Below are 25,877 nucleotides of genomic sequence, written 5' to 3' on the forward strand. Positions count from 1 at the left end.
GACGTTCTCAGCCACCCCAGGACTGACTCAACGGGCATACTACTCCATTGACACAGGTAATGCTCACCCAACTAAAGTCCAACCTTACCGGGTGTCTCCTCAAGCTAAAACTGCTATAGAAGGGGAGATCCAGGATATGTTACAGCTGGGTGTAATCTTCCCCTCTGGCAGTGCATGGGCATCTCCAGTGGTTCTAGTTCCCAAACCAGATGGGGAGATACATTTTTGTGTGGACTACCATAAGCTAAATGCTGTAACTCGCCCAGACAACTATCCAATGCCACGCACAGATGAACTATTAGAGAAACTGGGACGGGCCCAGTTCATCTCTAACTTGGACTTAACCAAGGGGTACTGGCAGGTACCGCTAGATGAATCCGCCAAGGAAAGGTCAGCCTTCACCACACATCTCGGGCTGTATGAATTTAATGTACTCCCTTTCGGGCTGCAAAATGCCCCCGCCACCTTCCAAAGACTTGTAGATGGTCTCCTAGCGGGATTAGGAGAATATGCAGTCACCTACCTTGACGATGTGGCCATATTTTTGGATTCCTGGGCAGAACACCTGGAACATCTACAAAAAGTCCTTGAGCTCATAAGGGAGGCAGGACTAACTGTTAAGGCTAAGAAGTGTCAAATAGGCCTAAACAGAGTGACTTACCTTGGACACCAGGTGGGTCAAGGAACTCTCAGCCCCCTACAAGCCAAAGTGGATGTTATCCAAAAGTGGTCTGTCCCAAAGTCAGAGAAACAGGTTCAATCCTTCTTAGGTTATTACAGGCGATTTGTATCTCAATACAGCCAAATCGCCGCCCCACTGACAGACCTAACCAAAAAGAAACAGCCAAATGCTGTTCAGTGGACCGAAGAGTGTCAGAAGACCTTTAACCAGCTTAAATTGACACTCATGTCTGACCCTGTACTAAGGGCCCCAGACTTTGACAAACCATTCCTAGTAACCACAGATGCGTCCGAGTGTGGTGTGGGAACAGTTTTAATGCAGGAAGGACCAGATCAAGAATTCCACCCTGTAGTGTTTCTCAGCAAGAAGCTGTCTGAGAGGGAAAGCAACTGGTCAGTCAGTGAAAAAGAATGTTACGCCATTGTCTACACTCTGGAAAAACTACACCCATATGTTTGGGGATGGCGTTTCCACCTGCAAACCGACCATGCTGCGCTACAGTGGCTTTGTACCGCCGCAGGAAGTAACAAAAAACTTATTTGGTGGAGTTTAGCTCTCCAAGATTTTGATTTCGACATCCAACACGTCTCAGGAGCTTCTAACAAAGTGGCTGATGCACTGTCCCGTGAAAGTTTCCCAGAATCAACTGGTTAAAATCGTCCTTGAGAGGTGGAAAATATTGTTAGTCTTTATATACTTGGTCATATATTTAGAAGTGCATGTGTCTTATTAACTCTGTTTTCTCCTAGAGCTCCAGGAAGAAATCACAGCCAGCATTTCATCCTATCTGTGATTTGGGGGGTATGTCAAAAATATAAAGGGAAAGGTAAACACCTTTAACATCCCTCTTGGCCAGAGGAAAAACCCTTTCACCTGTGAAGGGTTAAGAAGCTAGGATAACCTCCCTGGCACCTGACCAAAATGAACAATGAGGAGACAAGATACTTTCAAAGCTGGAGGGTAGGAGAAACAAAGGTTCTCTCTGTCTGTGTAGTGCTTTTGCCGGGACCAGAAAAGGAATGGAGTCTTAGTACTTAGTAAGTAATCTAGCTAGATATGCATTAGATTCTGTTTGTTTAAATGGCTGATAAAATAAGCTGTGCTGAATGGAATGTATATTCCTGTTTTTGTGTCTTTTTGTAACTTAAAGTTTTGCCTAGAGGGATTCTCTATGTTTTGAATCGGATTACCCTGTAAGGTATTTGCCATCCTGATTTTACAGAGGTGATTCTTTTGCTTTTTTTCTTCAATTAAAATTCTTCTTTTAAGAACCTGATTGCTTTTTCATTGTTCTTAAGATCCAAGGGTTTGGGTCTGGGTTCACCTATGCAAATTGGTGAGGATTTTTATCAAGCCTTCCCCAGGAAAGGGGGTGTAGGGTTTGGGGAGGATTTTTTGGGGGGAAAGACGTTTCCAAGAGGGCTCTTTCCCTGTTATATGTTTGTTAGATGCTTGGTAGTGGCAGCAATAAAGTCCAAGGGCAAAAGGTAAAATAGTTTATACCTTGGGGAAGTTTTAACCTAAGCTTGTAAAAATAAGCTTAGGGGGTTTTCATGCAGGTCCCCACATCTGTACCCTAGAGTTCAGAGTGGGGAAGGAAACTTGACAGGCTGCTACTCTGAAACCTGTCATTTTTGGTTTCATTCATCACTAAAAATGTTAATGGTAATCAGATGCTTAACTCAATTAACAACAACAACCGGGGGAAGGATCCCAGGCCAAAACACAGAAAGAACAAGTTAAAGGCTGTTTATCTGGGTTAGATGTATTTACATCCACGGGGCCTGATGAATTTGACCCTAGAGTACTTACAGAAATAGCTAAAGCAATCTTTGAACTATTCATTGGAGAGTATCTTTGTGAACTTGTGGAGGACAAGTGAGGCCCAACACACTGGAGAAGGGCAAACATTTCTTATCTTCAAAAGGGAAGAAAAGGAGGATATGGGGAATTATAGACCAGTCAACCTAACTTTGATATCTGGAAAGATACTGGAACAAATTATTAAACAATCAGTTTGTTCAAACCTGGAGAATAATTAGGTGGTAAGTAATAGTCAATATGGATTTGTGAATTACAAATCATGCCAAATCAATCTTATTTCCTTCTTGACGAGGTAACGGATGGGGGAAGCAGTAGATTTGATATACCTGGATGTTAGTAAGCTTTTGACACATTCCCCTATGACATTCTCGTAAACAAACTAGGAAAATATGGTCTAGATGAAATTACTCTAAGGTGGGTTCACAACTGATTGAAAGACCATTCTAAAAGAGTACTTATTAATGGTTTTCTGTCAAACTGGGAGGGCATATCAACTGGGGTCCTGCAGGGGTCTGTCCTCGGTTGACTACTATTGAATATTTTCATTAATGACTTTGAGGGAGTTGAGAGTTGTGATACTAGGCACCCGTTTATTCACAGCATACACACTACCGTAATAATAATTGTACAAATTATGCTTTGTGAGGTGTCATATGAAAGCTAACATGCTGATTATTAATATCATTGTAAAATGCATATGTTAACATTATATGTGAGTTATGAATTCCCTTAGTATGATGTTACTAACTTGTTTAAGGCCAGATAGCCTAGCCTAGGTAAAAGTGATAAACAGGTCTGTCCCAGACAAAGGAATATGGGTTTACCTCAATTAGCAGTAAACAAAGCCATCAAGCTAAACCAGCAGGGCCTATCCAGATCCTGAACCTGAGATGCAGATAATTAATAGGGCTTCTTCACCCCAGACAGGAGACTGAATCCCCCGGTGGCCTTCCTGACTTATAAGACAAAAACATCCCTTTGGGGATATAAGGAGGAGAGAGAGAGAGCGAGAGAGATTATCTTTATCCTCCGCCTTAGGAGACAAAGAAACCAAACAATTTGATCTCTGTGATAGGTCCTAGCCAGGCTGGCCAGTAAAAGCTGGAATGGAGATGGTGGTGAGAGAAACCATCTAGAACAAAGACTGTATTTTGCTAGATTAAGTTTTAGACTTTTGGATGCATGTTTTCACTTGTATTTGCTTGTGACATCTCTATCTTGATCCCTTTTACTTGGTATCACTTAATCAGGGCTCTTTTGTATACTTTTACTATAAACCAATTCAGTGCTTTGTTTGAAGGGAAGGCTATATGTACCCCAGTTAAATTAATGAGCAGTGATGTACTGAACAGTGAACTCAACATCTTCTGTGAATGCACAATGGCAGGGGCAATGCACTGCAGAGAAACATATCTGTGGAGTTTGGTGTCTGGAGTTCTCTGATTGTTACTTGCTAGGCAAGGCTTGGGCCAGGAGAGCCCTTAAGGAGTTTGCTGGTGATGGATTCTGATGTGGCAGGGAGCTGACACACAGTCTAATCACCAGCAAAACTCACTCTTGCTCAGGCAGAGAGGCAACAGTGGCTCCCAGCTGTCGGTATTCCCAGCAGTGTGTTACAAGAACATATTTATAGAATTTACTGATGATACCAAACTGGGAGGGGTTGCAAGCACTTTGGAGGATAGGATTAGAATTCAAATGATCTTGATGAACTGAAGAATTGGTCTGAAATCAAAAGTGAAATTCAATAATGACAATGCAAAATACTATGCTTAGGAAGGAAAAATCAAATATAAAATGGGGAATAACTGGCTAGGCAGAAGTACTGCAGAAAAGAGTCTAGCCTTTCTAGCGGATCACACATTTAATATGAGTGAATAATGTAATGCTGGTGTGAAAAGGCAAATAAAGCTTGGACAGAGAGCCTCCTTCAACAACCATGTGAGAGAGGGTTCTCCCCCACCACACATGGAGAACAGCTTTTCCAATTGCCCCAGTCTCCGGATAGGAGTAGTCCCCAGTCTCCAGCAGCTGAAGCTGCTTCTGCTTTTTAATAATAGAACAACCTAGTCCTTGGAACCTTCCCTTTCCCCTCATTGGAGTCAGACATGAAGCCTGCTACAGACTTTGCACTGCAATCATTTTGTGGACTGCCAATGAAGAAGGATAGGGCTAGAACTGGGAGTAGCACTACTTACTTATCAATGAACTCAATCCCCCAAGCAGCTTCATAGCTCCTGTCTGCAGAGCAGATGGCTTGTTTCCATATACACCAGATCAACCTGTCCCTAAAGAGATCAGGCTGATGTGTGGGCATATTACACAGCCTTAGGGATCTCAGATACCCCAGAAAGCCACACATCTAACTTGCACAGCAGAGATTTAAACAAGCCTGAGATAAAATAAATAAACTGTTTAAGAACAAACACCCTGATGGTTTTCTCTGAGGGAAGGAAAGCAATTTAAAAACAGAAATATCTTTATCATCTCAAATATCTTAGTGATAAGCCTGTCACCATGCAAGATTCCCTAGTTGAATTTCTTGTCAGAGCCTCTTTTCCCCTGGGCCAGTAAGGCCTAAGAGGGCTGTAAAATAAGACCACTGAGCATCTGAATGAGAGCCTTGTGTTTGTGAATAGTGACCTCCTTTAGCTGATTAAGAAGCAATGTTGTTAGGTTGTAAAGACCGTCCCCTTCCAGTCCTCCTTGGTATTGTGTAATATATTAAAATAATCTGATTTTACTTGTATCGGTGATTTAATTCTGATTTAATTACATTCCAGCTGGATTTATCCCGTACATACAATACCAGTTAGGCATCAGTAAGTGGTATTTGTAATTGCAGCTGATGGATAATTGTATTACATGTAAATGTTTAATCAAGACATTGAAGTATTTTGGAATTATGCAGTATCACAATGGTTTTTCATAAAGGATGCATGAGAGCTAAAGATGCATTTGTACTTTGTGTATTGCTGTTGGAAATTCCCACTCTCCTACTGAAAGGGGAAAAAACGCTTTATTTGTAAGATACATTCTTTAGGGTCTGAGCTCCTTTTTTCTGAAGAAGGGTAATAAATAAAAGAATAACTTTTGTGTATGATGAGAACTTTACACATTTTGTACATGCAGCTTCATTGAAACTTTGGGGTGCCAGACAGTATCACGTGGTGTGCTGATGGGGCCTCAAAAGGGATTGTAGTGTCACTTGTTTCAGTTCTGTCTGCAAAGTGAAGGCAAGGGTTGAGGAGACTGTTTCTGAATTCACCCACTTGTCTGGTAAGTAGGCACACAGGCACCATGTTGATGGACGCAATATAAGGACCTAGACAGATACCCAGATACTAGAAAATCATCTTACCAGAATTCTTGAAGAGCAAATATTTTTGCCTTAGGAATACACCAGATTGTGCCAACTATATTTTAAAAAGTATTCCCGGGGGTGGGGGGGGGTGATACCCCATATAGAATCTATCTACTACGTTTGCTTTATTACATGCATGCACGTGCACACACACAATTGCATTTGTTAGACATTGTGATAAACTATCAATATATTCGTGGTCTGATTTTCAGAGATTTGAGCACCTTAAGTTCCCACTGACTCTAGTGGGAACTCTGTATGCTCAGCACTACGGAAAGTCAAGCCATCATTGTATTTTCAGGAGCAAACTATAAAATATGCTGTTAAAGTGCATTGAAGAAAAGTTTCCCATTTAGTGCATTATTCCATGTTTATTGCTCTGAGTGTATGGTTTTGTTTAAATGGAGAAAATAAACAGATTTCCAAATTTCTCAGGCCTCTATAATTGTGTGTGCCTATGAGGATGGAAGGGTTGTCACAGAGTAAGGGGGAATGTTTAGTTGGAGCCCCGTGTTAAAATATGGGCAACACATGCTGGTGACAACCCATTGCACAGTATATTGTATTACAGTGGGGGAGAGAAAACCACTTTTAGTCAAAGGGCATTAGGGCAAACCATTACACTTATGAAAGTGCCATAAGATTGTTAAAGTCTGTGCAGAGCAGGTGGGGCCTCAGTCTTTAAGGTCTTATCTGAAACGACCACACACAGAACTGTGTGTTACTCAGCGGATCTACCTGGGAAAAATGGAGAGTTGAGTCAGCCCTGCTTCACTTGGAAAAACAACAACCAATTTTGAAGACAAATAATTTTGTCCTATATCACTTTCTTCAGGAAAGGTAATATTTTATTAGATAATTAAGGCAAAACAGTCCATTGACATAGCAGGAGAGGTGAATTTTTATACATACAAGTAACACATTTAAATCACAATGCGCTGCTTTGTGATATTTTTCATGTGCTTGGAGATGTTCTTTGTTCAAAGCTGGGAATGCACATACATGTTGCAGGTTAAAACATTGGTGCATTCGGATCATGTAACTGAACATTCAGACGGTTAGTTGCTCATGCAGTTATCTTATTTTCACACATAAATGTGAGGTTTGGAATTACATTTTTCAAAGAGCATCTGTAGTATCTAGGTCTACAAATTTAATCCTAATGTTTTTTGCAGAGTCTTCTGGTTTCTTTTCTTTTTCTCTTCCTTTTAACTACCTGCATTTGTTTTCACCTTTATGTTTTCTTCAGATCAGAAATGTTGAAACCAACCAATGTTTGGATAACATGGGCCGCAAGGAAAATGAAAAAGTGGGTATATTCAACTGCCATGGCATGGGAGGAAATCAGGTAAAAAAAAAATAGCTACACAGTAATTGCTTAAAGAATGATGTTCTTTAATCTGCGGGTGTGGAAACTAAGGCACAACAATCATCTAAATAATATAAACAGCCTGATTTAAATTCACTGAAGGTAATGCTGAGGCTGAAAAAGAGTCAAAGCTAAAATTTCTCCCTTCAGTACTTCACTGTTGCTTCTTCACTGATGCAGAATGGGATGGTATTTTTAAGTGCTGGTATTTAAATATTATGCTTCATGTTCACAGGGCAACAACATGTGTTGTCCCATGTACCTTTTATTTTTGGCAGCATTGAAACAGTTTACTTACCTAATTGTGCTTTGGTATTGCAGCAGAAATGTTGGTGTGTAGAATCACCCGGTATTCAGAGGTTACAAAACGAAAGCTATAGTTGCAATTATTGAGCAAAATAATGAAAGATAAAGACAGAGTTCCAAACTTACTTCTTAACTTCCTGCCACTTATGAATTTTAACAATACTCAAAAGGCCTAATTTTCAGATAGTGTCTGTACCCTTTGAACACCTATAAATTGTACACACAGACCACCATTTACAGCTCTGGCCAAACTCTTGAGTGAATACATTTTTCTTCTTTGTAAGCAAACAAAGACCTTAAGGTGCAATGTAGACACCAGCTTTGAACATTTGGTCCTGAATGTTTACTTATTTTTTTGCTTATGGAAAAAATATCCTTTATGGAAATGGATGAGACTTTGGATGGCTTACAACCTCATAGTCATAATTTTTAAAAATGTGTGCTGTTGTATTAATTAAGATGGAATATATGGGCTAAAGGTGTTAATATAACCCAGTCACTGTCCAGCATTAAACGGTGTTAAACAAGGTCCAGGGTTTGGTATACAGAGACCTCAGCCTGCGTAGTACCAGGGCAAACACAGCATTAAAAATATTAACCTTTTATTAAAGATAAAGGAAGAAGGAAAACAGTTATAGCATTTGAAATATAAAGTATTAAATAAGCTTTCACTTTAACAGCATCCCTTGTTCCCTTTCCCTTTAGCTGGAGAGAGCTTTTCGAAGGGAAAAAAAACCCTTGTCTGGCAGTCTCTGAGATGGTATCAGAGGGTAATAACTGTCCCTTTTGGGAAAAGAGAAGTTAGCTGAGATGGGCTGGAGCTATTGCTGCTGATGTTAAAATCAAATCCCATTTCATCCCACCAGGGTGTTTGGGCTTCAGCTGGAGCTGGCAGAGGTGGTCGTGTCATCTGCGTCCCTCTCTCTGGCCTGGTCTGGTCTGGACATCTCCCAGGATTAGGATGATGAGGACCTGGGTTCCCAGGAGATGCGTGGGGAGGTGAGGGGATAGTAGTCATGATGATGAAGCTCACTCCAGTAGCCAATTTTTCTCCCAAAGTCTTTCTTTAAGAACCCAAAAAGAGAATGGCCCATCTCCTCATTATTTTGTCCACCAATTAGGTCTAGTTTCTAACACACCAATTTTGATTCACTGATTTCTGGTTTTACACTTTTCTTGTTAACCAAGCATGATCTTAACAAAGTCTTTGAGTTAGATCAATAAGTCTTTTTGTTTGGACTATTTCATACTTTTTCCCATCAATGTTTGTTGTTGTAGGTTATTGTTACAGCTTATGAACTAGCACTGACTTTTTACAATTGAACTCCCAATTAGGGTAAATCTGTAAACCCAATTATCACAACAGTGCTTACCACTATGAGTGACCCCCACTAGCATTCATGAGGCTACTCAGGGCAGTCAAAGCTTTGCCTGGTACTTGTGTTTGCTGGATTGGGCTCTAATATTTTTCTTTAATGAATGGCAATGGCGGATTCTGAGCTCCCCTGGGCTGGTGTCACACTCCACTGAAGGATTCTTAAATCTCCAGATTATTTTTGTCCCTCATACATGCACATTAGGGGCGACATTTCCAAAGTAAGCACAGTGGATGCACATGCAGAGTGTGCATTTACCCGTTGCACTTTCAAATCCCTATGTTTGCTTATGCAAATTAGTTATCTTATATTTCTGGTGTTATTTTTGCTGAGCCATTCATATTTGACCTAAATATAGGGGTCCGTTATCCTTTAGTACTCATACATAACTCCTATTATCATTAATGGGAGTTCATAATGAGACAGAAAAATAGGACAGAATGTAAGTGCTAGAGGGATTGTATAGCTAACAAAATATAGCTATGAAATTGAACTATTTCAGATCGAAAAGGATGTCAAAAATAATACCAGGCTCGTTAGAATTTCTGAACAAAAAGTATACAAGCTTTCCCAGCTTGAGGCAAAGACAAATATCTCATGGCTCACAAATCTTGCTAAAAATATTTTGTAATTGTAACATGTCAAAAGCATTTCAAGAGACTTTAAGGCTAAAATATTAGAAAAGACCATATATTTTAACATTTCTTTAACAAAAAATGTTGCATTTAAAGTCTTAAGAAAATGAGCTCTGGTGATTATGAAGCCATGTATAGTACTATATGTTAGATTTATTTGATCCTACATTTTAGCAATGTTGCCAGGATATAATACTTTGATAGGCTTCATGGTCATGCAGACCTGTGCATTTCAGATAACTGCTAACCACTAATTGTGGTGCATTGATGAGTTAACTACGAACCGCTTTTTTAAAAAGCTGCAAATTGTACAGTACAACTTACTGCAACTTTAAAACTGGCCTCTGTGCCAGGGAAAAACTTTAAAGGGTCTGGGGCCAAATACTGCCCTCTGCTATGGGGAAATGATTCTAAATAAAGTCAATAGATTTTGTGTACTGATGTCTGAGTGGAAAGAGCATATACACTTTGACATGGACACAGCAGCAAAATGAGGACACATGCATGAAATTAAGTGGCAGGCCACAACTTGTATTAAACTTTAAAACAGAGGAGGGGCTCTACCTCCCCATCACCCATCCTCTTTTATATCAGGCATTTAATTGGTTCCAGTGGAAGGGTTACAGGGCTCTGTACCATATAACCCATAACACAGGGTAGGATCTCCCCAGACTACCCCCCAAGACTTGGTTCTCTGAATCCTAGCATCCTCTCCCCCACACCCCAACCCGTGTGAAGGGAACAAATTGTACAGCAGGGTGGGGACCTCAGCTTGCGAGGGCCAAAAGGTCTCACCCTGTCACATGAGCCCAAGGACCATCATCAAAATACTAGGTTTTTTACCTTTGGAAACCGTTCATTTTATTCTCTTAGCTGCACTGGAAACCGGCTGCATGCTGTGACGAATAAACAACTCCACCCCAGTAACTCAGCTGGGTACTAAGCATGTTCCTACTTAACCCACTGTGGCTTGAAGGTGCTGCAAGGAAGACAAAAATCTCCCTGGTCGTCTGCCAATTGGCCCAAGGGAGAAAAAAATTCCTTCCTGACTCCCTAAACAGGCGATTGGCTAGACCCTGCAGCATCTGTCAGGCTGGGTTCCCATTCCTAGTTCAGATGGGTAGGGTGGGCTGCTGAACTGGACCTGAAAGGGGTCCATGTGGCCCCTGTGCTGGGCTAAATCCTGGAACCTGGGGAATGCTGGCCATTCAGCACCCGTCTCCCTTAGCTGGCCAGTGGGTGCCAGAGACTCCCAGGGGGAGGAGCTACCTATTATACCTTGACAAATGTCTCTCTTCCTTACTCCTGGGACTGTATCCCTTTCATTGCTGGCCCCGTTAAGTTTCCCCACCATTTGATGGTGGGCGGGGAGGGAGGGAGGTGGCAATTAAATCTGTACCTGTAGATAGATTTTTGATTCGATGGAACACTGGCGATAAGTGAGTCACACAGGCAAATGAATTATTAATACTTATCAAAATCAGACATTAGGTAAAGCCCCTTCATTGTCATTCCACTTTTGCAATAGCTGACTTCTAGGATTTTTGTTATTTTAGTTGAAATCAGTTGATTTTACTGGTCAGTTAGAGAATGAGTCAGCCATGTGATTTGCCCGGCTGGAATCATCTCCATAGGCATCATGGCTTTGGCTACTCTTGTATTATGTTACCATGGAAGCGGTTTCTGTTACTGTGTATATTCAGAAATAGAGCCTCTGCTCATAACAATAATCTAATCCTACCTTCATTCACACCCAAGAAAAAGAAATAAAAGAAGCCTGAACTGGAGATTAATGGAAGTTTACAATTGCTACTCCTATATGTTAGCTTTACCAAAAGAAGCTTTCTTTTTAAACATTAAAATTTTATGATATTGGCTCTCTATGGTAATAGATGGGAAATGTCTCCCTTAGCCACACACATTTGTAGGAAGAGCAAGAATATATAATCAATCACTCTTTTTCTCTTATAAAGGTAAGTCAAATAAACAAAAAAGCTTGAATTTCAAGGTTCATCATTCATTCATTTCTCTTATTTTGAATTCCTTTCTTGAGATCCAGTGGTTGTATTGTGTTTGACACATTCAGTATAATAGCAAAAAGGCCTGCCTTTCTCCCAGTGAGCTGTTTTTAATAAAAATAAATTTAAAACCATCAACAGACATTTCTTGTAATACCTCTTAGCTTTTCTTTTTAGTCACTAAATCTTCAGAACTAAATGAACAAAGGAGGTCACCTTTTGAGAAGCCTAGATTAGAAGAGACCCTGTGCAGTGGTGTTTTTTTTTTTTCCAGTCTTCTGAGTTTTAGCAGCAGGTTAAAATTAAGGAGTGAGATTTTATATTTTCAAAATATAAACACAGATTGATGTCGGATTGACAGGAGGAACAATGAAGACAAATGCAATGAGAGAAAAACAGTGAAAAATCCAAGTGAGCTATGAAATGTACACAGTAGTAAATAAATGCATTTCTTTTTCTTTTGCTACATATTTAATTTTATGCTGGAGCTGGTTTAAACGATGACTTTCTGAAACTGTGCTGAACTTGTTTTGTCCTGGTCTACACTTGCAACTCAGCTATGTAAGTGGCAAATTGGGGGTATGGTTCTCAGCTCAAGGAGGCATGCTTGAGCTAGCTTGCGAAAAATAGAGAGTAGCTGCAGCAGCATGAGCTGCAGGATAAACTAGCCGCTGAGTACATGCCCTTCCGAGACCCTAGGCACATACTCGGGGTACTGCTGTGGCTACACTCTATTTTTAGCATGCTAGCTCGATTAGAGCTAGCACAAGTATGTCACCTTGAGCTGGGAGTCACACCCACTCAGCTCGAAGTGTAGACATACCCTAAGAAGCACAGCACAGAACTCACAGCTCCGGGGTAGTGACTAAAGTAGCTTGAAGCCACCTTTGTATCCTCCTAATCCTGGACTGTTCTAGGTGCAAGAGGCTGCACATAATTTACACAGCTTCAAGGGACTGTTTAAATTACAGCAGTTTCTTTGGGCTGCCATATGGCTGTCCAGACTCTCAATTCTGCTGAGTGCTAAAGATCTCCCCCTCTCCATTCCTTCCCCCACCCCTTCCCCCCCACCCAGCAAAGACCTCCTGCCAGTGCTTAACTTGTAATGGAAGAGGTGCCAGGGCTCAAGCAATTTTTTTTTTTGCATTCATAACTGATGCAGCAAGCCCAGGGGCTGTGGATTGCTAAGTCTAGAGGTGCCGGGACTCAGCCCTGCACAAATAAAGCACTGCCTCCTGCCCTCCAGCCCTTCTTCAACTTTCCCCCATGCCACGGTTTGCAGTGAGGTCCTTGGAGCCTTACTATCTCTGTAGTATTGGCACTGGGGTCACCTTCCCCAGCTGTATATGATACTTTTAGGGCTCCTTTACCCCACTCTGGTCCTTTTCCCCAGTTGAAAGAGTCTGGAGCAGAGGTGAGGCTCACATACCAGGAATTCATGAGTCCTAATTCCATTTCTAACACTGAACCCCTCTCTCTCCTCAGGCAAGCCGCTTAACCTTTCTGCCTCAGCTTCCCCACCAGAAAAATGCAGATGATAATATGTACATAACTCACCTCACACCATGAAACTCCAGGGAAGTTGTTGATGGTAAAAGGAGGTGAATTTCCTTGCAAAACACTGCCAAAGGCCTGCTGTTTGTTGTAAATCAGTGTGAATTTGACCCAGTGTTTCTAAAGTCCTCTAAAGCAGTGGTTCTCAAAGCCAGTCCGCCGCTGGTTCGGGGAAAGCCCCTGGCGGGCCGGACCGGTTTGTTTACCTTCCGCGTTCGAAGGTTCGGCCAATCGCGGCTCCCACTGGCCGCCACTCCAAGCCAATGGGGGCTGCGGGAAGTGGCACGGGCCAAAGGCTGTGCTGGCCGCCCTTCCCGCAGCCCCCATTGGCCTGGAGCGGCAAACCGTGGCCAGTGGGAGCTGCGATTGGCTGAACCTGCGGACACGGCAGGTAAACAAACAGGTCCGGCCCACCAGGGGCTTTCCCTGAACAAGCGGCGGACCGGCTTTGAGAACCACTGCTCTAAAGGTATTATGCAGTGATGTTGTGGTGACTTTTGCAATCCCTGTTTCTCCATTTTAACCTCACAATTCGGCAATCCTTTCCTATTTGGCATTCACTCCACCATATTGTAGGACGTTATTCTGGGAATCTTTAGTCATGGTTGCTCAGCTCTATCCTGTCCTGCTGTAATGGAACATCACGAGTGTTACATGGTAATTCTGAAAGCTGATTTCTTCTAAAGATGCTGGCTTATTCGGGGTGATGTTCTGCTTTATTTTAATGCAATGTTAGAGATTGATGCTTTTACCAAATCTTTTTACCTTGCAAAGTACTCTTCCTAAATTTCATGAATAAGAAAGATATTTTATGTAATAGCTGACTGTAAATCTGAGAATAGTAAAAGCAAAAGCAGAAAATGACTATTCCCATATAATAGGGCTATATAAGCTTTAGATAAAAATCCTTTTTTTGTTGCATCCAGATAAAAATTTCAGAGCTATCCAAATGAGGGAATAAATATGGTAAACTGAACCACTCCTCAGCAATTGCCCTATTCAATTTTTTAATTCTTTCAGTTCGTCAGTTGGGGTTTTGTTTTCTTCTTCTAAGAATAATAAATGCATAGTCAACCTAAATTATACGTTACAGTTGCTGATTTGGAGTGAGTTCTACAAGGTGTTGAGATCTTCCTCCATGGTGCTGTGAGCAGCATTCAGTTCATCTCTGGAAATGTGCAGCCCCTTGTAGAGTCAGACTGTAAGGAACTAAAAAAAAAATTGAGTTTGGAGACTGCAGGTGAGATCCTCACTTCTGCTCTAGCCTTTTTACTTCAGGTAAACCAGCCAGTGAGGCATAAAGGAGCCCTAAATGCCCCATGTCCAGCCTAGGGAGGTTTCTCCTGGTGCAAGAGCTATAGAAGGATCCAGAAGTCTGCATTTTGAGGACTCCTATACCAGCACTGATGTAGGGGACCTGCCAGGTGTATAGGTTGGGGAGGAGGGACAATATGGGGTGAGGTCGCAGTATGCAACATTGTGGAGACTTTTGGCCATGCTGCAGTCCATAGAGTAGCCCCAGAACCTGCTGTAAGTTAGGTCCCAAGGGCTGTCTAGGTTGAGCTGGATATTTTCCTTAAGTGAAATCTGAAAAAGTAAAGTTTTTTTATTCTGACTAAAAGTTGCATTATAGTGTTACTAAGGCTCAGAAGCTCTAAAAGGTTTCATATGGCTCTTATGCTCCAGGTTAACCATGCAGAAAGCGAGGTTACCCACTGGGTCAGTAAACAGTGCTGGCTATGGAAGAGAAGTGTGGGGAGCTGTAGTCAACCCAGTTGTGTGGCCAGAGAAGTGGGGCCAGAGAAACCTGCTTCTATTCAGGACCTCTTTTACATTTAAAAAAATAAAAAGTGACCATACATGTTGAGGCTTGGATCTCCTTCACACAGTAAAGTTACTGGCTGCAGAGGTTTGGGGCTCATCGCACCTTTCACTGGCTATGGAGACAAGGTGAGGGGAATCTTGCCTTCTTTCCCTCCATATAGGGCTCCCTCCTTGGTGATCACCATTTGTAGAGGAAGAACACAGACTTTTGAGCCGGTTGCTGGCAGCTCCAGCTCCATTTCAGAACTTCCACTTTCCGAACTGACTGTCAATTGCTCTGTGGTGCCTTCATTGAGCTCCACTGCCCTGTACAGAAAAAGTTAGAATTAAGGAGCAATGTAAGACTGGATTCAGCTATATGCAGCTGCTTCTGAGAGGGGGGTAACCTTTAGAATAAAGGGCAACATTGATGGCTATAGGTTTCAGAGGGGTAGCAGTGTTAGTCTGTATCAGCAAAAACAACAAGGAGTCCTTGTGGCACCTTAGAGACTAAGAAATTTATTTGGGCATAAGCTTTCATGGGCTGGAACCCACCTCATCAGACGCATGGAGTGAAAAATTCTGTAGGCAGGTATAAATATACAGCACATACCTGCCTGCTGTATTTTTCACTCCATGCATCTGATGAAGTAGGTTATAGCTTATGAAAGCTTATTCCTAAATAAATTTGTTAGTCTCTAAGGTGCTACAAGGACTCCTCATTGTTATTGATGGCTATGAAAGCAACGACTCTCAGAAATCTTCTGTGAGCTGTGCAGACAATTAAAAGCTGAACAGAGCCCGAGAATAAAAAAATAACCTGCAAATGTCCCCATTGCCTTTTTCACTTATATTCTACATATAATCTTAAAAGATGACCATAAAATACGTAGTATGTTTGATTTGTTAAGCACCTTTTTGTTAGCATTTAGCCTTTTGCAATTTATTTTTAATTAGGATATCGGGGTGAAATAATGAACACAGGAACATAGTGTTTTGGCAGGTATCAGGTGGAGTTTATGGTCTTTCATGTTCTTCTTAGTATGTGAAAAAATGTTCAGTTTTTGGAAGACATGCTGTGGTGTTAATAAGTTTGATTATGCACAGTTCTGTTCCAAGGTAGTGGGCCTTGGAGAGGGATCTGTGAGAGCAGCAGGTGAGTTTGCTTTCTGTCTTGGTCTCTGATCCAAGTCAGAGGCAGAGTCTCTGAGGCACAGTTGCCCCCTGGAAATCAGGTATTGGTGTTGGATTGAGATTCCTGAAAGAAGAGACGACCTACCTGCCATTTGACCACCTCTATTCCAGGATTGGTGTATACGTGTAATAAAATAATAATATCTAGTTCTTGTATAGCAAGTTATATATATAATAGACTGATTGCTCCTCCACAGGTAAGGTGACCTGCATGGTCTTGGCCTGGAGATCTGTTGCCACTTGGCAGAGGGGCAACATTAGTGTCATAACAGTACACTAATGTCAGTGCCCTAAGAAGGGGCAGCAGTGGGAACAGGCCAGCATAATATGCAAGTCGTGCAATGTAAAGCAATTAAAAATGCTATTTCATTACACAGGTATAGCCTATATCTAAATCGTATTCTCCAGTTTCAAAATGATTTCCACCCTCCCCAAGAAGAATATTTTATGAATAATAATATAAAAGCAAGATACAGCTAAGAGAGTTTCAGTCACTTAGGGCTGCATCCCGCAAAATGCTGAGTACTCTCCATGCAGGTGAGGTGTTGAGTGCCCTGCACTCCTGTTGAGGGCACTCACAGCCTAGCAGGACTGAGCCCAGGGACATTGTTGGTTCATTGGCAGTTAGAACCCAATCCTTCAAGATGCTGAGTACTTCCTCTGTGGGGCAGAATTGGGCTCTTAGTGAATCCAAAATGAAAACAGCCAGATTTTTCCCTAGTTTTACTTTTCGTAATCAAACATCACATGGTAACAGTTGTTGCAGAGTGACATTAGAACAGGCATATTATGTGGTTTTTTAGCTACCATATATATGAGATAACCATTTCCCCCTATGTCTGCTGTCCGCTTAGAACAGATTAGAAACTGAATGACAAAAAGCATATAGTTTATTGAAGGAAGTGATGCAGAACCCTTTCTCAATGTAGAATTCTCAGTAACAAATCTTTAGGGATTGTTATCCATCTGTGGAATTCTCATGCTATGCACACTTAACAACAGGATAGGTAATTGTAACATGCTAGTGAGTATGAGGGGTTTCTACACAACTACATGTAAAAAAAATCTTGATGCTTGGAAGATATGCTTGGCTTTGAGAATCTGCTCAATTTTGACTATAACTATAAATGTATGTTTTATCTTGCTCTAGAGAATTTTCTACAATAGAAATTCTCAATTATAGGTATGTTATGTGGAGTAATTTTTTACTCAGTAAATACCCTGCCAAATCATAAAGACTAAGAGCCATATTGTGCCATCGATTTTAAGCACAAGAGAAATTGAATTTGAATAGAGAGTTCTGCTGAAAAATCACAATATGGCCTTATAAGTGTAATAATTAGTCACATTTTATATATTTTATTTTAATTATGTAGCAATAATTCTAACGTTTTATACAATCATCTAAATGTATTTTAAACACATTAATTCAAAAGGGCAAAATAGTTTATTTAATCATAATTGGACATTAAAGTAAGAAATTTGTCATGTGTCAAAGAAAGGCATGCTGGTGATTTTGCAGAGTTTACGTAAGAGAAAGTATCACAGAATAGTGACTTTATTGCTGCCACCACCAAGTGTCTAACAGATATATAACCGGGAAAGAGCCTGCTTGGAAACATCTTTCTCCCCCCCCCAAAATCCTCCGCAAACCCTACACCCCCTTTCCTGGGGAAGGCTTGATAAAAATCCTCACCAATTTGCATAGGTGAACACAGACCCAAACCCTTGGATCTTAAGAACAATGAAAAAAGCAATCAGGTTCTTAAAAGAAGAATTTTAATTGAAGAAAAAAAGTAAAAGAATCACCTCTGTAAAATCAGGATGGTAAATACCTTACAGGGTAATCCGATTCAAAACATAGAGAATCCCTCTAGGCAAAACCTTAAGTTACAAAAAGACACAAAAACAGGAATATACATTCCATTCAGCACAACTTATTTTATCAGCCATTTAAACAAAACAGAATCTAACGCATATCTAGCTAGATTACTTACTAAGTTCTAAGACTGCATTCCTTTTCTGTTCCCAGTAAAAGCATCACACAGACAGAGAGAGCCCTTTGTTCCCCCCCCCCCCCCCCCGCCTGCAGTTTTGAAAGTATCTTGTCTCCTCATTGGTCATTTTGGTTAGGTGCCAGCGAGGTTATCTTTAGCTTCTTAACCCTTTACAGCTGAAAGGGTTTTTTCCTCTGGCCAGGAGGGATTTAAAGGTGTTTACCCTTCCCTTTATATTCATGACAGCTGCTATTACATTGTTCACTCCACTTGTGTCGTACACCCCTTTCCACACCCTGTGGCTGTCTGATCTATTTATGTTGTTATCTCTTCAAGGCAGGGCCTGCCTAATACTCTGTGTTTGTACAGCACCTAGCACAAAGGGGCTCCGTTCTTGGTTGGTCTTTAGGCATCATATCTGTTTCAGATGGTAAAGGAAAGAATCTTGTTTATATAGTTAACATTTCCAAAGTCATCAACTGATAATAATTACCTCACAAAAAGTGTAAACTGGATATTTTTTATCTTAATGTTATTTGTTTAATATTTTTATACTTTATACTGGCTCTGAGTATTGGGCCTTGTTACCTTACAGTAATGATTGGTTTTAGGTTTTTAATATGCTTAGAAGCATCTGGGTATGAACACCAAAAATAACTAAATAAACAAACAAATATTCATGATTATTATTGGAGCTGGAAAACAGTGAAATAAATTTTCCATGAGTATTTTTTGCAAAATGAACTCTGCTTTGATGAAGTTTGAGATCACTGCTGTTGGTACAAAAATCTGTTAGATGAGATCTGAGTTAATTTCATGCAATTAAATATTCTGGCATAGTTCCTGGTTCAACACGGCACTTGACTGATTTGTCCATTGAACAACATAGTGTTGCAAAAGTCGTGGTTACTAAACATACTAAGATATTATTGTAAAATGAAGCCAAATATCTGATTATGCTTTGTCTCGTTTATTCAATCGCAAATATTTACATTTATATTTTGGATCTGTCCATATGCTAAAATACTTCAGTGAACTACAAGATTTTCATAATTAACTATCGAGTTTGAAAATGAATAAGCAGAGTATGCATAAATCTGCTGTAACATTTTGCCCCCTAAAATGTCCTAATTGGAAACTTGGTAACATTTGCGTGTATTCTTTAATTGGTAGTATAATCAACTTCAGTTTGAATGCTTTGCCTAAGGTGGCTTTCATCAATTAATGTCTTTGTGCATCAGCATAATGTGAGAGGGAAGAGAAAGCACTTTCCCTGTAGCTTTTATTAGAATGCTTTAAATCAATTAAGAAAGGTGAATGCAAAATAATTGGGAAGCTTGGGATAGTTAATATGGCAGTAAGAATAAATGTGATTAGGCCCATATGCAGTGTTTCTTTCTGAGAGGTGTCCAGTTAGTGAATACCCTTACCTGCTCCTTGATTTTGACACTTTTTTTTAGAGAGAACATTTCTTCACTGTTTGAGTCCACATAGTATTTAAAAAGTATATTTCCTATCCTGGGCATTAGACTTCTTATTTTATGGAATCCTCAGAGAACCGATAAAATATACTTGCCAGAAATCTCCCCTCAGATCCATACAGTAATGTCTTGTGGATCTGAGAGGAGAGTTTTGTTCATAAATGACTGAAGCTACATGCTTATTTGGCACTGCATCATGCCATCAGCATTTGTCCTACCTCCTTCTCAGTAGTCGGCAGGTCAAGGTTTCCACCTGGAGGGCATAAGATATAAATATCCTTCCCTCTGGTAGGTCAGTGCTATCTCATCTGAGCTGGGGTTCTGGTTCTATCTTGCTCACCTCAGGTGTTGCCCCCTTTTACTTCCTCTCATAACCCAGGGCAGTGGGGACTTTTCAAAGGGCCATCACTCCTTTTCATCTGCCCAGATAAAGACCCACTGCATTTAATTGCGGGATCATATTCCCTTTATCTTTTGGTTTGTCCATCCTGAGGCAAAAGGAAATACAAGTATATGTTAATCTTAAATCTGATCCCGTGATTGTACAAACCATTTGTACTTATCCATATTACCAAGTTCAGAAACTTTATATATTTCTGCAGGAGTGTTTAGTTAGAATAATCTTACTGTCACAATCTTTAGAACATAATAGCATGCAGATCAAGGCATAATCAATTTAATCACATTAATTTTGTTTTACTGTGTGTTAAGAACTCTAGATCATTTAAATTGATATTCTTTTCCCCTTAGAGACTGCACCCACCAAAGATGGTCTGTGGAGGTAAATGTGCTATTGATGTAGATGTTCAATGCAGAAGATATAAACACCAGGTTTCATAGTCGAAACAGAAAGATAATAATAGAATTTTAAATATTGCTTGAAATCCCAATATAGGCAAATTGGTACAAATGTGTACCAATACTTGACTGGATAAAGAGTTAATTGTGTTGCTTTGAATTTTACCAGTGTTGACCAATCAAGTTAATTTCTCAGACTTTCACTTCAAGCAGAGTGGAATACTTGGTCTGCTTCTTTGTATGTCAATAATACACAAAATGACTCTGTCATTTCATAGTCATGCTGGTATGTGAGCAGTAAGCATAGGCTTTGACATGCTTGTGGCTTCATGTCGGTCATTCCTGATTATGTAGTTGCTGTTCCGTGAACAGTTCTAGGTGTCACATCACAGGGGTAATATTTAAACATTGAGAAAAGTACATAAGAAGATAATCACATTGATCACAGAAGCTTCCAGGTAATACAGCCATTGGGTATGTTTGCATAGCTACTGTCTGGGTCAGAATTGCATTAATTAGAAAAAGCTATTGGCTATTCAGATAGGGGTAGAAAAGGTAGAAGCCATTTCATAGAATAATAGTTATCTTATTATATCTTATCTACGTACTTGTATGCTCCTCCCCACAATACTTAAAATTTAGAGTTGGTTGAAAATGTTAATAGCTTTTTTCCATTTCTCTGATAGGCTCTGTTTTAAAAATAAAAGAAAAAATAATATCTTTCTCTTTCTTTCTTCACAGCCTATAGGAAAAATAGCTTAGTTAGTCGTGTGTGTGTTAAGGAGTGGGTCTATGTGCTTATGAAGCCCTTATGGAAGGAAAGAAAGAAAGAAAGAAAGAAAGAAAGAAAGAGTTTTGCAGGTAGTCCTGAACTAAGAAGGCCCCAAATCATTCTTACCTGAGGTTCAGTTGTGAAAGTTTTGTCTCCTACACTCACAAGCCTGTCTCTATTTGTTGATATTTTCATGGTTCCGGCAGAGGCTAGCTATCATGGGAAGTTGATTGCACAGAGAGGCAGCCTCTGAGGAATACAGACCCATTCCTATTGAGGGCTTTGAATATGAGGACAGAGACCTGAAATTAGACTTTGTTTTCAGTGGGAGTCAGTGTATAGAAAAAAGCAACTAGGAGATTTGTGCACAGTGACCTGTGTTGCTAAACAACGAGCTGCTGTGTTTTGTGCTATTTGGTGATTTTTCAGGGTCTGTGATGTCATCCCAGATATAATCAATTGTAATAATCCAGCCCAGAAGTCACAAATGTATGTATCACTGTGGCCAGATCTGAGTCTGTTGGGAAGTGGTATTCTTCTGTCCACTAACAGTAGTAAGTGGATGTTCTGTGCTGCCATTGTTGTTTGAGCATCTAAAAATGCTCAGATCTCCAAAAGGAGCCCAATGTTGCAGCAACCTGGCTTAACATTCAGTGGGCAGATGTCCTCAATAGAAGAGTATAGTATAGAGGTAGCAAGTTCTTCAAAGGTCTTCCATCTTCCTACTAGTATCCAGTCAGTCGTGCCTTGGTTCAGCTTTAGCCAGCTGCTCTTCAAACTGCATATTCAATGGGCTCAAAAACAAGAAAACATGAACTGAAGCTATGAAAGGCCTGGGCAACAATGGATATTAACAAAAATGTCTTTACAGAGGGTCATGTATGTGTGGAATGAACTGTCAAAGGCATCAGCAAAAGCTGAAAGGGTAAACATATTCAAAAAGGAATTTGAGAAATATTCACAAAAAACAAATTTTGCAAGGTAAAGACCCAGGAAGTTAAACACATGTATGGCCTTCTTCTGACTGAACGCATTTCTAAATGGAGAACTAATGGTAGGAAATTGTTGTGCCCAATCTCTTTGTGTGTTTACATCACATTATCTAACATCGCTGATCTTATCCCCAGTTCTTTATTGTTATTGCAACACAAAATGCAAAGTTGGAATACTATGAAAGAGCAGCAAGAACCATTATTTGTGCCCTGTCAGTCCTACCTGAAACATCTTGTGAGGCAGTGATCCTGTGAAATTTCTAGACCAAAGTATTTAAATTTAGCATCTAAACTTGTGGGTGCACATCAGAAACAAGCCTTTGGACGGTGGTTCATCACTAACCAAATCCACAAAAGCTCAGTTTGGCATTTGGATCTCTGCTTTTGCTGAATTATATGTAACGTTTCAGGTATATAGAGAGCTCCTTACTAGCTACACATCAGTGAAGAGTCCAGAGGCAAACTTATAATTTACATTACTAACTGCTTTCAAAACTGTGATTTTTATACAGCAAAACAGAATTTATGGGTTTTGTTAAAACTGACTTCTTTTGTTAAGTAGGCTGCCGTTTCAGTGATTTGGCTTCACAAATGTGGGGGACAGGATCAATGGATGTTGTCAGCCCTCAGCGACATCATTTTTCAGATATAGTATCTGGGTATCTGTGGTATCAGGGAATAGAATTAGGTCTTCTTAATTTACCAAAAAGTATTAATTAGCTAAACTAACCCTAATTCAGTATATAAAAGTTACTGATAATACTCTGTAATTTATAGAGCTGGGTTAGAATTATTATTAAACAAAAGGAAATACCTACCATTCCTTAGGTCTTCAGAGAATAATACTTAGGCACTCAGAAGATTCTTCACTTTCTGCTTGGTGCATAACTTAATTGATAGATTTTATTTTCTGGGTACATGAGATAACCTTTTTATAAAGTAGTGTCATTCTTTCTTCTTAAAATAATCGGATGAAATATGAATGTTATTTATTATTGTATTCTGATGGTGTCCACAATGAACTATGCACTGAACACACAGAGGATGAAACTGTCCCTTCTCTGAAGAGCTTACAGTCTAAGAAATTTTGGTGAAAAGCTGAAAACCAATTATGAACCAAGTCAACTGGGAGGAAGAATTTAATCAAAAAAATGTAAATGATGGGAATCTTGTAAGAACACCTTATTAGATTCCCAAAAAGGTACAATTGAGGAAGAGGGCTGTACTGGTTAAAAATCTGACCTGGTTTAGAAGAGAAGTGAAGGCAACTATAAAATATATATATATATATCCCTACACTAACACAGTGCTTGGGGTATTGTAAATTCCGCCAGGATCCAATTTGGGTATGGATAGAGACCTCCTTAGTATTTTCATGAAATAAATCCTACTGGGAATTATGTGATCATGGGAGACTTTAATTTTCCAGATATAGATTGGAGGACAAGTGCTACTAATAATGGTAGGCCCAGATATTCCTGAATGTGATAGCTGACAGATTTCTTCACCAAATAATCATAGAACCGACAAGAGGTGACACCATTTTAGATTTAGTATTGATAAGTAGTGAGGACCATCCTTGAAGAACTGGTTGTGGAAGACAATCTTGGTTCAAATGATCGTGAGTTAATTCATCTTAAACTAAATGGAAGGATAAACAAAAATAGGTCTGCAGCTTGGCTTCTTGATTTCAACAGGGCAAACTTAAAAAAAATAAGAGAAGTAGGAGTGTACTGGACTGAACAACTCAAGGATCTGAATGTGGAGGAAGCTAGAAATTACATTAAGTCAAAGTTACAGAAACTGTCAGAAGCCTGCATACCAAGCAATTGTAGGGACGAATCGCAGACCGAACTGGATGAGCAAGCATCTGAACCAAGTTATTAAAATACATCCTATAACAAATGGAAGAATTTGACATTTTAGAGATGATAAAATTTAGTTCTTCTATGGCTGAAGGGATGGATCAGCAAGGAAAGCTACTTCTTGGAGGTTAGAAAGTGTAGGGGAAAAGCCAAGTGGGTTTGGACCTTGCAAAGGAAATTAAAAACAATAGTAAAAGGTTATTCAATCATACAAATAAAAATAAAATAAGGAAAGAAATAGGATTTATAAACACTGAGGATGGGGTAGAAATTAAAGATAATCTAGGCATGACCCAACACCTAAACAAATACTTCGCCTTGGTTTTTAATGAGGAGTTGAGGGGCAGTGGCATTGCGGCTAATGAAAACAAGAATATGGAAGTAGAAATACCAAAGTGGAAACCAAACTCCAAGAGCTTAGTGGGACCAAATCGGGGGGACACGATAATCTCCATACAAGAATATTAAAGGAACTGGCGCATGAAATTGCAAGCCCAATAGCGAGGATTTTTAACGCCCACTGTGTACCCGGAGGAACCAGAGGACCTATGGGTTACAAAGGTACCAAACCCCCAGGAGGTAGGAAGTAGCCCAGGGGCAGCCGATGACTGTCCGGCTATGTTGCTGACTGACTCAAGGTCAGCATGTTACAGCTGGATCCCAGCTGCCACTGTTAGGGCCCGGGGCTGGAATGTGGTGGAGTCGGGCAGGCCCGCGTCCCCCTGCTACCCCACCCCTGGGGTGGCCGACTTCCCACCATAGGCCAGGAGGCCTGTGTGAACCTACTGTCCATCGAACTAGGATGCTAGACTTGGTTGGTGCCCCCCCCTCCCCCAGAGCCCCTAGACTGTGTGGGTGCTCCTTCCTACCCAAATCCTGAACTGCGTGTTTGTTGGCTGCCTTAGCCAGAAAGTTTAGGTTAAAGCCTGCCCCCTGCTCTGCCCTGCCCACAGGGCCAGAGCCACAGACTGTGTGTTTGCAGGCTGCCTTAGCCCACAAGCTTAGGCTGAAGCCTGCTCCCTGCTCTGCCCCACCCACAGGGCCAGAGCATTAGATAGTTAATTACTGCCAGGCTGAAGGCTAAAGACTGCTCGGTGCCTAGCACATCCGAAGGAGGGCAAGAGCCTTAGACTATTGCTACTTGTTTGCCTCTTCTAGGCGGCCACAGAACTATAGATTGCTTTCAACTCGGCCCTGCCAGCACGGTCCAAGCGCTGGTGCCTCATACAGCGAGGCGGAGTGGCCTCCCTCCCCACTTGAGACTGAGGAACCACTTCAGGACCAATCTTATTTAACATTTTCATTAGTGACCTGGGCACAAAAAGTAGAAGTGCACTAATTTAATTTGCAGATAACACAAAGTTGGGAGGTATTGCCTCAACAGAGGAGGATCGGAGTATCATACATGAAGATTTGGATGAACTTGAAAACTGGAGTAATAGAAATGGGATAAAATTTAATAATGCAAGGTTATGTACCTAGGGACTAATAACAAGAATTTTTGCTATAAGGTGGGGACATCTGTGTTCGAAGTAGCAGAGGCATTGGTGAGACCTCATCTGGAATACTGTGTGGAAATGTGATCTCCCATGTTTAAGAAAGATGAATTCAAACTGGAACAGGTGCAGACAAGGGCTACTAGGATGATCAGAGGAATGGAAAACCTACCTTATAAGAGGAAACTTAAGGTGATTGGCTTGTTTAGCCTAACCAAACAATGGCTGAGGGGAGATATGATTGCACTCTATAAATACATCACAGGGATAAAAACCAGGGAGGGAGAGGAGTTATTTAAGTTAAGTGCCAATGTTGACAAAAGAACAAATAGATCTAAACTGGCCATCAAC

General features: G+C 40.5%; 1 protein-coding gene across 1 annotated transcript in view; it reads left to right on the plus strand.

Moving 5' to 3' along the window:
* Positions 1-25,877, plus strand: part of GALNT13 (polypeptide N-acetylgalactosaminyltransferase 13) — a 345,963-nt gene that overhangs the window by 287,491 nt on the left and 32,595 nt on the right. The window contains exon 10 of the mRNA XM_077830255.1: positions 7,120-7,218. Coding sequence (XP_077686381.1) covers positions 7,120-7,218 — 99 coding nt within the window. The remainder of the gene's footprint in view (positions 1-7,119; positions 7,219-25,877) is intronic.

This window comes from Eretmochelys imbricata, chromosome 11, assembly GCF_965152235.1.
Source record: "Eretmochelys imbricata isolate rEreImb1 chromosome 11, rEreImb1.hap1, whole genome shotgun sequence".
Lineage (NCBI taxonomy): Eukaryota > Metazoa > Chordata > Testudines > Cheloniidae > Eretmochelys > Eretmochelys imbricata.